Source organism: Teleopsis dalmanni, chromosome X (assembly GCF_002237135.1).
Source record: "Teleopsis dalmanni isolate 2A chromosome X, ASM223713v2, whole genome shotgun sequence".
NCBI classification, from domain to species: Eukaryota; Metazoa; Arthropoda; class Insecta; order Diptera; family Diopsidae; genus Teleopsis; species Teleopsis dalmanni.
This window is the reverse complement of record NC_051848.1, coordinates 92,635,510-92,648,215: the sequence shown is the minus strand read 5'-3', so window position 1 is coordinate 92,648,215 and position 12,706 is coordinate 92,635,510. Positions and strand designations below refer to the sequence as shown.

General features: G+C 33.5%; 2 protein-coding genes across 3 annotated transcripts; one reads left to right on the top strand and one right to left on the bottom strand.

The window, feature by feature from the left end:
- Positions 1-1,974: 1,974 nt before the first annotated feature.
- LOC119661816 (ATP synthase subunit d, mitochondrial-like) lies at positions 1,975-3,121 on the bottom strand. 2 transcript variants are annotated; one of them, XM_038071312.1, is made up of 2 exons: positions 2,893-3,121; positions 1,975-2,586 (listed from the first exon to the last, which is right to left on the bottom strand). In XM_038071312.1, the coding sequence occupies exon 2, from the start codon at positions 2,560-2,562 to the stop codon at positions 2,035-2,037; it is 528 nt and encodes a 175-aa protein (XP_037927240.1). In that variant the 5' UTR covers positions 2,563-2,586; positions 2,893-3,121; the 3' UTR covers positions 1,975-2,034. The 2 variants fall into 2 exon arrangements, with proteins under 2 accessions (XP_037927240.1, XP_037927241.1); XM_038071313.1 differs by lacking the exon at positions 2,893-3,121 and adding an exon at positions 2,773-2,845.
- A 2,153-nt stretch (positions 3,122-5,274) lies between these two features.
- LOC119689872 (RNA polymerase II subunit A C-terminal domain phosphatase SSU72-like) lies at positions 5,275-11,691 on the top strand. Its single transcript, XM_038104803.1, has 3 exons — positions 5,275-5,907; positions 5,961-6,219; positions 11,493-11,691. Exons 1-3 carry the CDS (start codon positions 5,657-5,659, stop codon positions 11,592-11,594), a joined length of 612 nt encoding a protein of 203 aa, XP_037960731.1. The 5' UTR covers positions 5,275-5,656; the 3' UTR covers positions 11,595-11,691.
- Positions 11,692-12,706: the final 1,015 nt, after the last annotated feature.

Sequence of the window (12,706 nt, the reverse complement as noted above, 5' to 3'; positions counted from 1 at the left end):
TAACTTTTTGGAAGTGCATAACAGGTTAAGGATTGACTGAGCGGATGTCTTAAAATTTACACTGTGACTTCATTTGAATTTCTGCTCTCTACATAAATAGACATTGCATTATCTCTTAAATTTTTTGATAAATAAATTTTAATAATAGTAATTACATTCCTTGGTTTGTGATATATAAACATAAATATATAAATCTTATAATCAAAGAAATTATTTAATTGCTAAAAGCTATGTTAAATATAAGAAGGTGAAGAAAGCAAAAAAAAAAGCTGGAGATGTTGTGTGACGGCACCCTACCAGATACATATTTTTATTGAGCAAAGTTAACTTAAATTAAAGTTTATATGTAATATTAATTATAAAATAAAATTTAAAATTAAAAAATATTCAAACTGGTATGCAGGTAATACGAGTTCAATTATTGAATATGGATTTAGATTATCTATGGTAAGTCGAAGATTGTAATTCCAGTAAATAAAGTTTCTTCCAAGATAAATAGCAGCTTTAAAGAGAAAAAAGTAATTAATAATATGAAAATTTAGTTATTATTATCTAAGATATATGTTATATCAGAAATATTGATAAAGCTCTAGAACTGTATGGCGGTTGCACCACCTTACCATCAAAACAATCCAGATCTTGTGGACGAGAATTTTGAGTATATGATAATCCATTGGTGAACTGCTTTAGTATAAGTAGTCTAGAAATTATCTCTCACTAAGTATGTATAACTTAAGCTGATGCTATAACAACATTATAAATGTTATAATTTACATTATCTATTAATGTACAGCTATGGTAGGTGATGCGTTCAAGCCTTGAGAATAAACTTTGGTTCAAATATATATTGCATAAAATTTTTTTACACATTGTCTGAGTTCATTAATCGTTGACGTTTCATTATTTCACTACCTTGTTTCGTAACTCGTTTTTGTTTCTTTTTTTTTCTGCTGTTTCTTCCTAACAGAGGAATATATGAAGGCTCCAAAGGAATTTTCAAGGTACCGTACAGTGTGCAGACGTCGCAGTAGGCATCTGTTATTATGTACAGATTCATAATCTGCACCAATGTTATATATATATATTGTTGAAAGTTCGGACAGCGTATTGTCCAACAAGTGGCGTCAATAAAGTGAAAGATTAGTCGAAGTAGACCACTAAACTACTTGGGTCCTTTTTCGTCCTTGGATTCTCGGATAGCGTTATTGAGTTGAAACTGGAGTGGCTTCCGTGCTCCGCGGATAGCTGTTAACTATGCATGTCTTTTGTGTGCTTTTGATAACTGCTTGATTGTCCAATGCTATCAGAATATTTTTCTGATACACTTAACAATCCAATAGGTAATACAGAGCATGTGAGACCGCCATAAGTTACACCTGATATAAGGTAACATGTTTTCTTAGATGTAGAGTGTACGGTAGATTTAGCTCTTTCGAGTAAACCCCAGCTCCAGCTCTGCCAGCCGTCATGGAGCCATCGGTAAAGGCGTAGATGACATTTCTTTCACATTCATCAAGTAGAAGGTCGTCTACTATCAGTGTTTAATAGGACACTTCTGTCCCATAGGCTCTCCTCATTGTCTCCAATGCCATCTGCGTTTCCTTGACCGCGGTCTGGACGATGTCAAGAATTTTCAGATGATCCACCAATTTTTTGAAGTTATTCCACATGGAGCTCCGATTCATGCGAATTGCTGCCAGTATCGCCGTTCTTTTTATATATAAAACCAACAGAAGCAAACCCACCATCGCGTCTAACGTTGGTGTGGTGCGCATAGCTCCTATTATTCCAATACAGGCTAGTCGCTGAACCCTTTACACCACCAGCACGACTGTCAGAGCTAACACATAGTGAGTTTTAGAAAAATAATAATAATTATTGACGTAATTTCATTTAATAAATTTTTATGAACAAAAGACAGTAGCGTAGTTTAAATTATTTTTATGATTTTTTATTTTAATTACGTTTTTAACAAACTTTATTGAAATAGTAAAGTCGCTAAAGCGCTTTTTCCAAAGCTGAATCGCGTTTAAATTAGTGATCTGTTGTTGCTTGCTGCTCCATAGATTTATAATCTAACTGCTCTTCTGGGTTGTGTGGCCAGAAAGTAGGACGCTCAATCGGATCTATAGCTAAATCAGGGAATTCGGCACGATAATCCTCCATAGTCATTTGGTCGAATGCCACTTTGCTTTTAATTATAGCAACAGATTTTTGGTATTCAGCAATGCGTTCCTCAGATTGCTCTTTAAACTCCTCAATTTCGCATTTGGTCTCTTCGATTTGTTGCTCAATTTGAGCAATCATTTTGTTTTCTGGATAAGGAGTCTTATGAGCTTCGTATTCCTTTTTGAAGTTCTCGACTAAACCAGGGATCGAAATTTTGGCCTTGTAGTACTCCCAGTCGAGTTTTGGTGGACTTTCTGGGTTAGCCGAAACAGCACGTAAATAGGCGTTAGACTTGGCCCTGAGAGCAGTATAATTGGTTTTTTGAGTTGGCTGCACACGTTCTTCTAGTGCCTTCCAGTTGAAAGTAGATTTAGCAATACGACGGGACGCCATTTCTTATTAAAAGCAGCTATTGATCTGCAATAGAATAAAGTCAGGTTGTAATAGTTTTTTAATGGAACTGAAAAATTTTTTTTCACTAATGACTTTATCTGCGTTTAGAAAACAATTCTTTAATATTTTATTTTATATCAAAAGTTATTTAGTTTTTATTAGAAATAATTAACATTTGTGTTGGCAAATCGACAGAAATCATGCACATACATGCACATGCATATATTGCACGTGTTATTTGTGTAACATTTTCCGCAATTGAATAAAGTTCTTGTAAAAAGCGCTGTATATAGAATACGTTTTACCGAAATAGTCAAGAAATAATTTTACCTTAACGAAATTTAAACAAATTTTGTCAAAAATCTTTTATAAAAGCTGTGTCACGAAAAAACCTAAGTCCCACCTCCGCACTCGTCAACGAATTACTTTAACTGATGAATTGTCAAATCGGAGCGCCACCTATACTTCGTGATTTCCGAACGCGTCAACTAAAGTTAAGTATTGCAAGCACTTTTTTGTTTGAAAGTTAATTTCTAAAAACCCTAATCAGGTCAAGCCTGATTCTTTTCAAATGTCTTAAATGAATAGTTTTCATACCAAAAAGTGTAAAATTAGTAAAAATAGTAAAAATGGTACAAATAGTAAAATTGGTTTCCAGATTTTTTAGAATCCTTAGATAGCATAAAATTAAATTGTTAAAACTGTTCTAAGTCCTGTTCCATAGCCCTTTTCACTTTGGCAAAGAAAATTTATTGGACTTCAAATAAAAAATTTTTATTATTTATAAAATTCAAATTTTGTATAATCAAATATTAGAGTGAAATGCTTACATTATTTGTTATAGACAAAGGCGAATTCGCCATAAGAGCGAATTCATAACGGGTTTTTCGCACGTTGGAAAAAATATTACAAATTCACATGTATTGGCACGAAAAAATCACATGTATTTGTTGATGATAGATATATTTTACAAAATTTAAGTGTTTACATTATAAGTTAGGGTGATACCTATGTTTGCACAGTCTAAATTGGCCATAGAGACGATTTCACCACAAAAATCTTGCACTGTCAACAAAATATGTAAAATGCCATTGTGTGGGCACAACTTATCGGTTTTAGCTGCAAATTTTCTACAACTTAGAAATGCTTGCTTTATTGCTTATGGAGATACCCAGGGATAATGTGAATTTTCCGTTAAGTCTAATTCACCATCAGCTGTTGTGCTGCGGAATATATACTGCAAAAATTCCATACATTGTTATTAAATGTCAGATGTCGCTGCGAATTGCCTGCAACATTAATATGCATATATTATTTTTATGGACATACCCAGAAAGCACAAGGCGGATTTGCTATCGGAACGAATTCACCACAAACATTTTGTAGTGCAGAAAAGACATTTTTAAAATCTCACAAATGCCTACAGAGGCATAATGTGAATTTGCCATTGCGGCGAATTAAAGGCGAATTGTTAATTTTACACTGCAGAAACTATGATGCGAGCATTTAAAATAATTCTGCCAACTTTATTAATTACTTTAATTTAAAAAATTTATACTCAAAATTTTTGTGTCGAATCTTAAGCGATTTATAAAAAGTATTATATTATATTATCAAAAGTATTAAAAATATATATATTGACAATATGTCTATGAGACAATCACTGATGATGTCTTATATGTTCATTTTTGTCTACCAGGTGTATGTGTAAGTTTTTTCCTGTTTTTTTTTTGGTTAAGTAAACAAGTAATTTTTAAGGGAAATCAAATATTTTGCTTATATTTTATGTAATTTTTGAAAACCATGTCAAAAAAGACCGTTTGCCTATTTTTTTTGCAAACCATTCATCGAACAATTTTCCATCTTTCTTAAAATAGCTGGATTGTTGCTCTGTGAGCGCGATGATGAGTACGGCAGGTCCAGAAGGATGTCCACGAGATTTCAAAATATCTCTCATTGGTTTTGCTGCATGAGACGGTTCATTGTTGTATAACAAAATCATTTTCCCATGTATTTTGGCTCATTTCGGTTGTAAATAATACGCGATTTAAATTATTCATTTACTAACGATAGCGTTGTGCTTTAACGATTTTGTCGGGCTTCATGAGTTCATAATACAAAATACCACTCTGGTCCCATCAGACACAAAACACAGTTCTCTGGCTGGAGCGATTTGGCCTTGAAGTTGAAGGATCGGCTTCGGTAGGTGAAAGCTATGTGTGCCGGAAACATTCTTTTTCAAGCACCTAATTGGACATGATCACTGAATGATAAATTGTAGACGTTGGTTTTTGGAGGACTAGTGAGGTATGCTTCAAATTCACACGTATCCATTCACCTGGCACCTGTAAACTCAAAACACCGGATACACAGTGTTTATCAAGCTTATAAAAGAGTCTCTTTGACACGAAATTTACTTGGAATCAAATTACTTTTTTATAGTGTTTTCAGATTTTAGCTCATCGTGTTTGAACTCTTTTTTTTTTTGCTTAGGAAAGGTTTAGGTATTTACAGTTTTGGTAAATATTACTTAGAGAATAGCGAAACAAAAGAGAAAACGAAAAGCATTTTTTATGGCATTAGCTTTTCAATATGTTAAAATAAAAAACATAAAAGGCGTAAAAAATAAAAATAATTTTTATTTTGAATTTTTTAAATAAAATCAATTTTATATGATATACTATGGATTTATTAACATATTTATATTTTTGATTGAAATTTATTTTGATTCACAGCTTTATTTCTCTGTTTTTCAAACCTTGTGACTTCTGATTCCTATGTTATATTGGAACTGTTCGAAGCAACATACACTAAGGCATTGGAATTTATAAATATGTATGCGATATCTAGAAAAAGCCCGAAATGAGTTAAGTACGATAGTCTAAACGTTAATTAATAGTTAAGCTGAATAACATCGGATGGTGTAAACGCACAAATATATAATAGCACAGTTTGCTTACCTCAGTTCACTTGTTAGGATTTTCAATCAAAAAAAAAAAAGAAACAAGGCAACGTTGCTTTTATTAAATGAAGAACACTGCATATACGTTTTACTTCTTGGATATCAAAGTTCTAGACGAAAGTTTAACTCTCAATGAATAATTGGCCGAATAAAAGCTCGCCATCGGCGACAAAACTATCAATTGCCGTGGTATGTGCTGCCAACATGAATCGCTCCATGGAAGCCCATAATTTCCTTGCAAATAAAGGTTTTAGGGTCAAAAGTTATGGCATTGCCGAGCGGATTAAACTGCCGGGCCTTAGCATTGACAAACCAAATATCTATCGGTTTGGTACGTCGTACAACGATATTTATATGGATTTGGTGGTTAAAAATGAATTTTTGTAAGACATACATTGAGAATTTTCCATTCCAATATAAAGTTTTTCATTCACAGCTATCGGGAAAAAGGTCTGTTGCACATGCTTGAACGTAATCGTAGAATTAAGAAGTATCCGCAACGTTTTCAAGAGTGTGATGAGCAGTTTGATGTAATTGTTACTGTGGAGGAACGTGTGTACGATGAGCTCCTTGAATTTATGAGTTCGCGTGATCCGGTAGATAATCGTCCGGCCCATGTACTTAACATTAATGTGGACGACACCCTTGAAGGCGCTCTCCAAGGATCGTTTGCAATTGCAGATTTGCTAAAGATGGTTTGTGAAAATTTTTATAAACATTACAACATTTTTTTTTCAGTATTTTACTATTTGGTGTTTATATTCAAACATGCATCCATCTTTGATTAAATACACACATACATATATATAGATACACACGCATATGCGTATACACGTATATGCTTTCTTCATGCCGTGGTACACTTACTAGCAACAGTGCAGGGATGCCTTTTGAAAGTAAAACTAGCTGTCAGACATCAACATAACCATTTTACTTACATAAAGCTTCCGAATATAGGATCAAACGACTAACAGCATTAAATAAAAATAATCGTTTTTAATATTAATAGTTTTATTTCTATAAATTCTAACATGGTAAGAGTATGACGGCATAAATACATGTAAGGTATGCACACACCAAATATTCTAGGGCATCAACATCACTATAAACTGCTGGGTATATCCACAAAGTGTTTCTTTTTTTTTATTATTATATATTCAATTGCGCCTAGTTTAAAATAAAAACTCAATAACAATATTTTTATATCACGGACTCAAAATAGTCGATATTAATCCTTATCTATAATAATATAGTACCATATAATGATTAATATTAATTTTTTAATTAATTAAGATGGTTTGGTTCTCTTAAGCCGTCATACGGCTTAACTTTAAATTTGTTTTTATGTGCTTCAGCTTGAAGCGTGATTATTCCAGCAACTGTCGGAACATGCAAGTCACGATGAAGTTCGCTGTTACAGACATACCATGGAGCATTGATGATTGTTCTTAGGACGTTCTCTTAGTATCGTTAGATTATCTGCCTATTTGACTCAGATGTGCAATCCCAGAGTTGAGATCCGTAGGCACAAATTGGACCTAACACCAATTCATTAGAGTGGATCCATTTATTAGTCCACTCTAGCACGTAGTTGAGAGCAACTTGAAGGTTCCGGACAGTAAGGCCGTACCGTCTGCAAAAGTTGTAATTGTTGTCTTATTTAAACTTGTTGATGCTATCCTGTGGAACGCCTGCTTTTGGACATATATCGTTCTTCTTTTATGTGACAGACCTCTGTGCCACATTTTATCAAAGGCTTGTGAAACGTCGAGAAAGACAGAAGAGCATACCGTTTTGTTTTCAAAAGATTTTTCGATAATACTTATTATTCTGCGAATCTCGTCAGTTATAGAATGATGATTTCTGAAGTCAAATTGGTGTATTGGAACAAAATTGTTTTCAAATAGGAGCTTTTGACTACAGAGTCATCGTTACTATCAGTAGATTCAGTCAGTTTTTTTTTACTCTGATGGGCTTACAATTTACCACTTTTCTATTTGCGAAGTTTTTTCTTCGCGTACAACAATACAGCTACAGAGTGTTTCTTGCAAACATTTCAGATATTCCAAAGGAGAACTGGCCCATTTTCGACTTTTGTCAAAACAAAAACTGTCTAAAAGTAGTCTATTTGCAAAAATCGTAAAAAAAAAATATTAGCTCAAACTTGCTTGGGCCTGAAGTAGTAAAAAATTACTCAGGGCGTATGTGGTATTCTTTGATATAAAGTATTTGTAAGATACTTTAGACAATGATGTATGAAAAAATAATTAAAAAAATTTTCTTTTACAAAAATATTCAAAAATATTCCAAAAAAATGAATTTTGAACTATGATAACTTCGGAACTCTCTTGAATGTTCTCTTTTGGGCAATAAACTTTAGAATATTTTATTGATGACAAATAAGTATACTATGTTCATTACTATTAGTTCATAAAATAAACAATAAACAAAAATATTTTTAAATTTCGGGAGCATTTTCAAATACCATTTAGTTGTTAATTGTTTATTTTGCATGTGAATAATGTATCGCGTCACTCTCAAAATGTAGATAATCCAAATCGAGACAATTTCGAACAGGTGTTAAAGCTGAAAGTTTCTCGGTCCGGTTTTGGTAACGGTTTCTGTCTAAAATAAAAAGAGGTTCGGTTCCTCTTTGTTCTCCTGGCGAAATATCTATACGAATAATACTTTTCAAGATTCTACTAGATGGTTTGCATTGTGGATTTTAAGGAAGATAGCCTATATAATGAATTAAAAGTTCTCTTAGCAATTATAATGGTATATGTTTTGCTCACATTAAAAGGCAACTCACACTAATAAACAATTAAACGTCTTGAAAAGCATTATTGGATTATTACATTTACATGATTCTCCCCACACAAATATAATCACAAATTATAACAACTTTTATTTGTGTTTTAACTTTGAAGTTTTCAACTTCTTACTCACATTAACTCGTTCATGAGGTAATCAAAATGACTCGAGAAATTAGATTGATATTAACAAAATTTCACTTTGGAGTTAGTGTGCTTACAAATCTAAATTGTCTAATACTAATAAAGTAATACTCATCTGCGGAATTTGATGGTAACGCAAGATCATAAGTGCCTAGAAAGATCGAATATAGACTGTAGCACAAGGTCTGGGGTGACTTCAAAGACAGCACATTCAATAGTCCAGATAGTCAACATTAATAATTACATGCTTCTTTGTCTAAATTGTCCTGATCTCACATGAATCAGTGGTTTTTAAACTGTGAACAATCGCAACTATAGCCCTTAGCTCACTAAATGATTTGCGCGTTTCTTTACTAATAGTTTTTCTCTATGTTGTCTTTAGCCAACCTCAATTTCTTCTTCCCTGCGAATTTCACTCGAGTGCAGAATGAATAATTTTGGTGTTTGGATTGCGAAGAGTATGCCGCAGTCATCCGCATTTCCTCTGAATTATTTCTTTATCATTCATAATAGTTGCTAATAATTCGTGGCCACCATATTCTTAAAATATGACGCAGGCATCTATTTACAAACGTTTGTAACTTATAAGTGATAGCTATAGCCACATACCAAGTCTCAGATCCGTACAGCAATACAGATTTGACGCAGGCGTTGAAAATTTTGATTTTCGTTTTGAGATGGATACTGAGCATTATTGTTAGGGTTGATGCGCATAGATTTAGTCTTGGAGATATTGATTTTTAGGCCCACTTTCGCCTTTCTTGCTGCAATGACGTTATTTTCACTTGCATACTTGAATAACGGTGTGATATGAATACCAAGTTGTCAGCGTATTCAAGATAGCCCAGCTTATTGCTCAGTCCCCAATCAATTCTATGCTGCTGCATGTTAACCGTTTCAAGAATCCCGTCTAATGCTGTTAAAAAAAAAAGTAGGGACAGTTCACATCCTTGGCGGATCCCGCTAAATGATGGGAACGACTTACTCAATTCGCCATTATGTAGGATTTAGCACAATGCGCCTTCATAGCTGCTTTAAAATGTATTAATGATTTTCGTATGTATTCCTCTAGCCTCTAACGCTTTCCAAATAAATCAATGCTTCATCGTGTCAAGAGCCTTTTCGAAGTTGACGAATGTAAGATACAAGAAAGTGTTTAATTCCACTGATTGCTCTATTAAAATTTTTTTGGTGACGATGTGGTCAGTACAAGATTGATTAAGGGAAATTTCGCTTGATTACGGTTCAGAGACCCTAATAAGTACTATTTTTATAAAAATTTTGTTGATTATTGGGAGCAAAGAGATTCCTCTACAATTATAGCATTTTCTCTTATCACCTTTTTTGGGAGTCTTAATTAAGATCGCCTTCTTCCATTCTGATAGAATATTATCCGAATTTCACACTTCAAGATATGCAGCGCTTCTGCCATAACATCTGGGATCACTTTAAAACATTTTATTGGTATATTGCCATGTCCAGCAGACTTACCAGATTTTTATGATAAAATGGCGTCGCGAATTTTTTGCACGCTAGGAGGGTGACAATCAATTATCCTGCTAGGACTACATCTTCTGAGCATGATTAACTGTTTTAGATAATGTTTACCGTTCTATTAAAATTTCTTTTTAAAACAACTAGTTGTTTGTCAGCGTTTGTAACAAGAGTTCCATCTTCATCTTCAATTGGCACATTAAAATAGGCTTTTTTGCCGAAAGTATCTCTACTCCACTTCTACAGTTCTTTCAAGTCATCTTCATCTGCATCATTTTGGGCAGCTTCGACTTGCTTGTCAAGCTTATCACGCTTAGCTTGGCACTTTATTTGATTTAATAATTGCTTGTATTCCCTTTTTAAAATAATCTTTGTATGTTCGTTTTCGCTAAGCAGACAAATTTTAATGTTTTTCCTTTCCCAATGAAATCCCAAAATTCCTGAAACAACCATTATTTCTTTTCAGATTTACTATAACCCAGTACCCCTGTTCCGGTACTCTTTTTTATTCTGTCCACATGACATCAACACTATCGAGAGAATAGAAGTTGGCATTAGCAATCTTGTATTCAAAAGCTCTTTTTATATTGTTAAATTTTAATTTGTCTCCGTGAGAACTTTTGTCTCCATTATAGCTGGCTCTTTTTTGCGATTAATAAATAATGGTCGCTATCGAACTCAGCACTATACTTGTTTCTTACATCGCCAAGAATGCTTGTCTATTTGTGAGAGATAGATATATGATCGATCTGTGTGCAGGTTACGCCGTTAGGGAATTGCCAAGTTATTCGCTTTTGCTGAACTGAATAAACTTTCGGATCTAAAATCAAAAGACATTGTTCGGTATTGAATAGTATTTACTTGTTCAGGTTTGCTTAGCCGACGTTATATGAGGATATTGCAGAGTATACCACACGGAATTTGACAAATTTTCATTCCGTGCTATAAGTGGTGGTTGGACTTGATTTTATTTTTGCATTGTTCATGGATCCATGATCCAAAAGTACAAAGAGTGCGACTATCAACTGTGGTCAATCGCAATCATCACTTCCCATTAATTGACTTCAATCATTTTTTGTATGAAGAAAATATTGTCTATTCTGGAACTAGTAGGTTAAGCTTCGGGCTAATTTCTATATATAAGTTTAATGGTTGTTTTTGATATGTTTAACTCAGCAACCTTCTTATACGTAAACTTCGTTCAATTCCAATTTAAACTTTTCTTCTGCTGTGGTTGCAACTATTTTTCGACCACCAGCCTAGTAGTTCAATTCTTGTCAGTTTTGGTTTATCGTTTTTTGGTTCGAGACAAGAAGAATTTATTCAAAATGAGATTTTCGAAGGTGTTTTCTTTTCAAATATTATGATATCACACTATTACATTTGAGTTAATTCATCATAAATCAAATTTATGTGAAATATGAGTACAGATAGGGTTTGAAATTGACTGCAGTTCAATAGGATCATTAAAAATTTAGATATAAATACTAATTTTAAACACTTGTTTTTTTTTGTAGTTGTCAAGAGCTAGTGATCTGGATAACGAGATCGACAAGATTGTGAATAATTTTGAAGGACGTCGTAAGCAGCAAGTCTTACACACAGTGGTTTTCTATTGATTTTGGATACCATATACTAGAAAAACAATATTTGAATCTCTAGTTTTAAGTATGAATTTGCAATGTCTTGAATTTGTTGATCGAATAAATCTTGTAAAAAATAAATCAAAAATTAAGAAATACATGGTTTCACTTCAAAAAGCAGTGTACAAATCCAGATCCGCTGGAATATTACTTGAAACTCTTTCTGTAATATAAAATGGAAGAGTAATGAAAGTTATTCTTATGGAAAACGAAAAGGTACCTTAATGTTTGAATGAGTTGAATATTTTCAAACCACTGATCGGGTTAGTTAGCGGATGCTACTGGAACGGGCAAAGAGGACACACGTCGTGTCCTCGTTCTGTTCTTAACGTTGTCGAGAAAATAATTCTGCAATTGGCCGTATCATATCTTTGGAAAATAAAAAAAAATATAAAGACATAAGTTCTTATGTATAACAGTTTTTTTAAGAGTATAATTTCGTAGGATTCATGCGCACATCGTCATAACCGCTAGATTATTTCGCTAAGAATTAGACTTTTGACAACATAGAACTTATTTTCGTAGGGCTTTACTATGCAATCGCTGTCTTAAGTATTGACAAAAGAAGTTTTCGTGCATGCTCGTACATGCAACTACATGTTGGGCATAGTCAGAGTCATGTGGCCACACTGAAGTAATTGCAAATCGTAAATAATTGCCAACAAGAGTGGTTCGGTTTGATTTGTGAAACATGCACATCATCGTGTAAACTAATATTTGTTAATAAACGAGTTAATTAAACCTGAATTATGGTCCTGCAAGCTGAATATCATGAGTGCGCAGAATATCACTGATTTATGACCGACAAAGGAGTGTGAAATGTATAGAAATACGCTCCCGCGCACATTTACCCCCTCCGCATATACACAACCATACAGCCATACTCATGCATGTTCAGTGTAAGTAGAAATGGCTCATGTGGAATAAGGCATTCCTTCGTAAGGCTCCAGCACAGTTCATAGACATTAGTAGAAGAAATTACAGCGACAAATCTAAATGAGCTCGACTTTATGTTTGACGGTCAGATACATACAAATACACACACATATATATATATATGTATATATACAAATACTCTCATACGGCAA

Excerpts from the sequence above, each read along its gene's own strand:
- LOC119689872 (XM_038104803.1), top strand. The coding sequence starts at position 5,657 with ATGAATAATTGGCCGAATAAAAGCTCGCCATCGGCGACAAAACTATCA. Across the intron at positions 5,908-5,960 it reads GTGGTTAAAAATGAATTTTT|CTATCGGGAAAAAGGTCTGT; the intron begins GTAAGACATACA and ends TTTCATTCACAG. Across the intron at positions 6,220-11,492 it reads TTGCAGATTTGCTAAAGATG|TTGTCAAGAGCTAGTGATCT; the intron begins GTTTGTGAAAAT and ends TTTTTTTTGTAG.
- LOC119661816 (XM_038071312.1), bottom strand. The coding sequence starts at position 2,562 with ATGGCGTCCCGTCGTATTGCTAAATCTACTTTCAACTGGAAGGCACTA.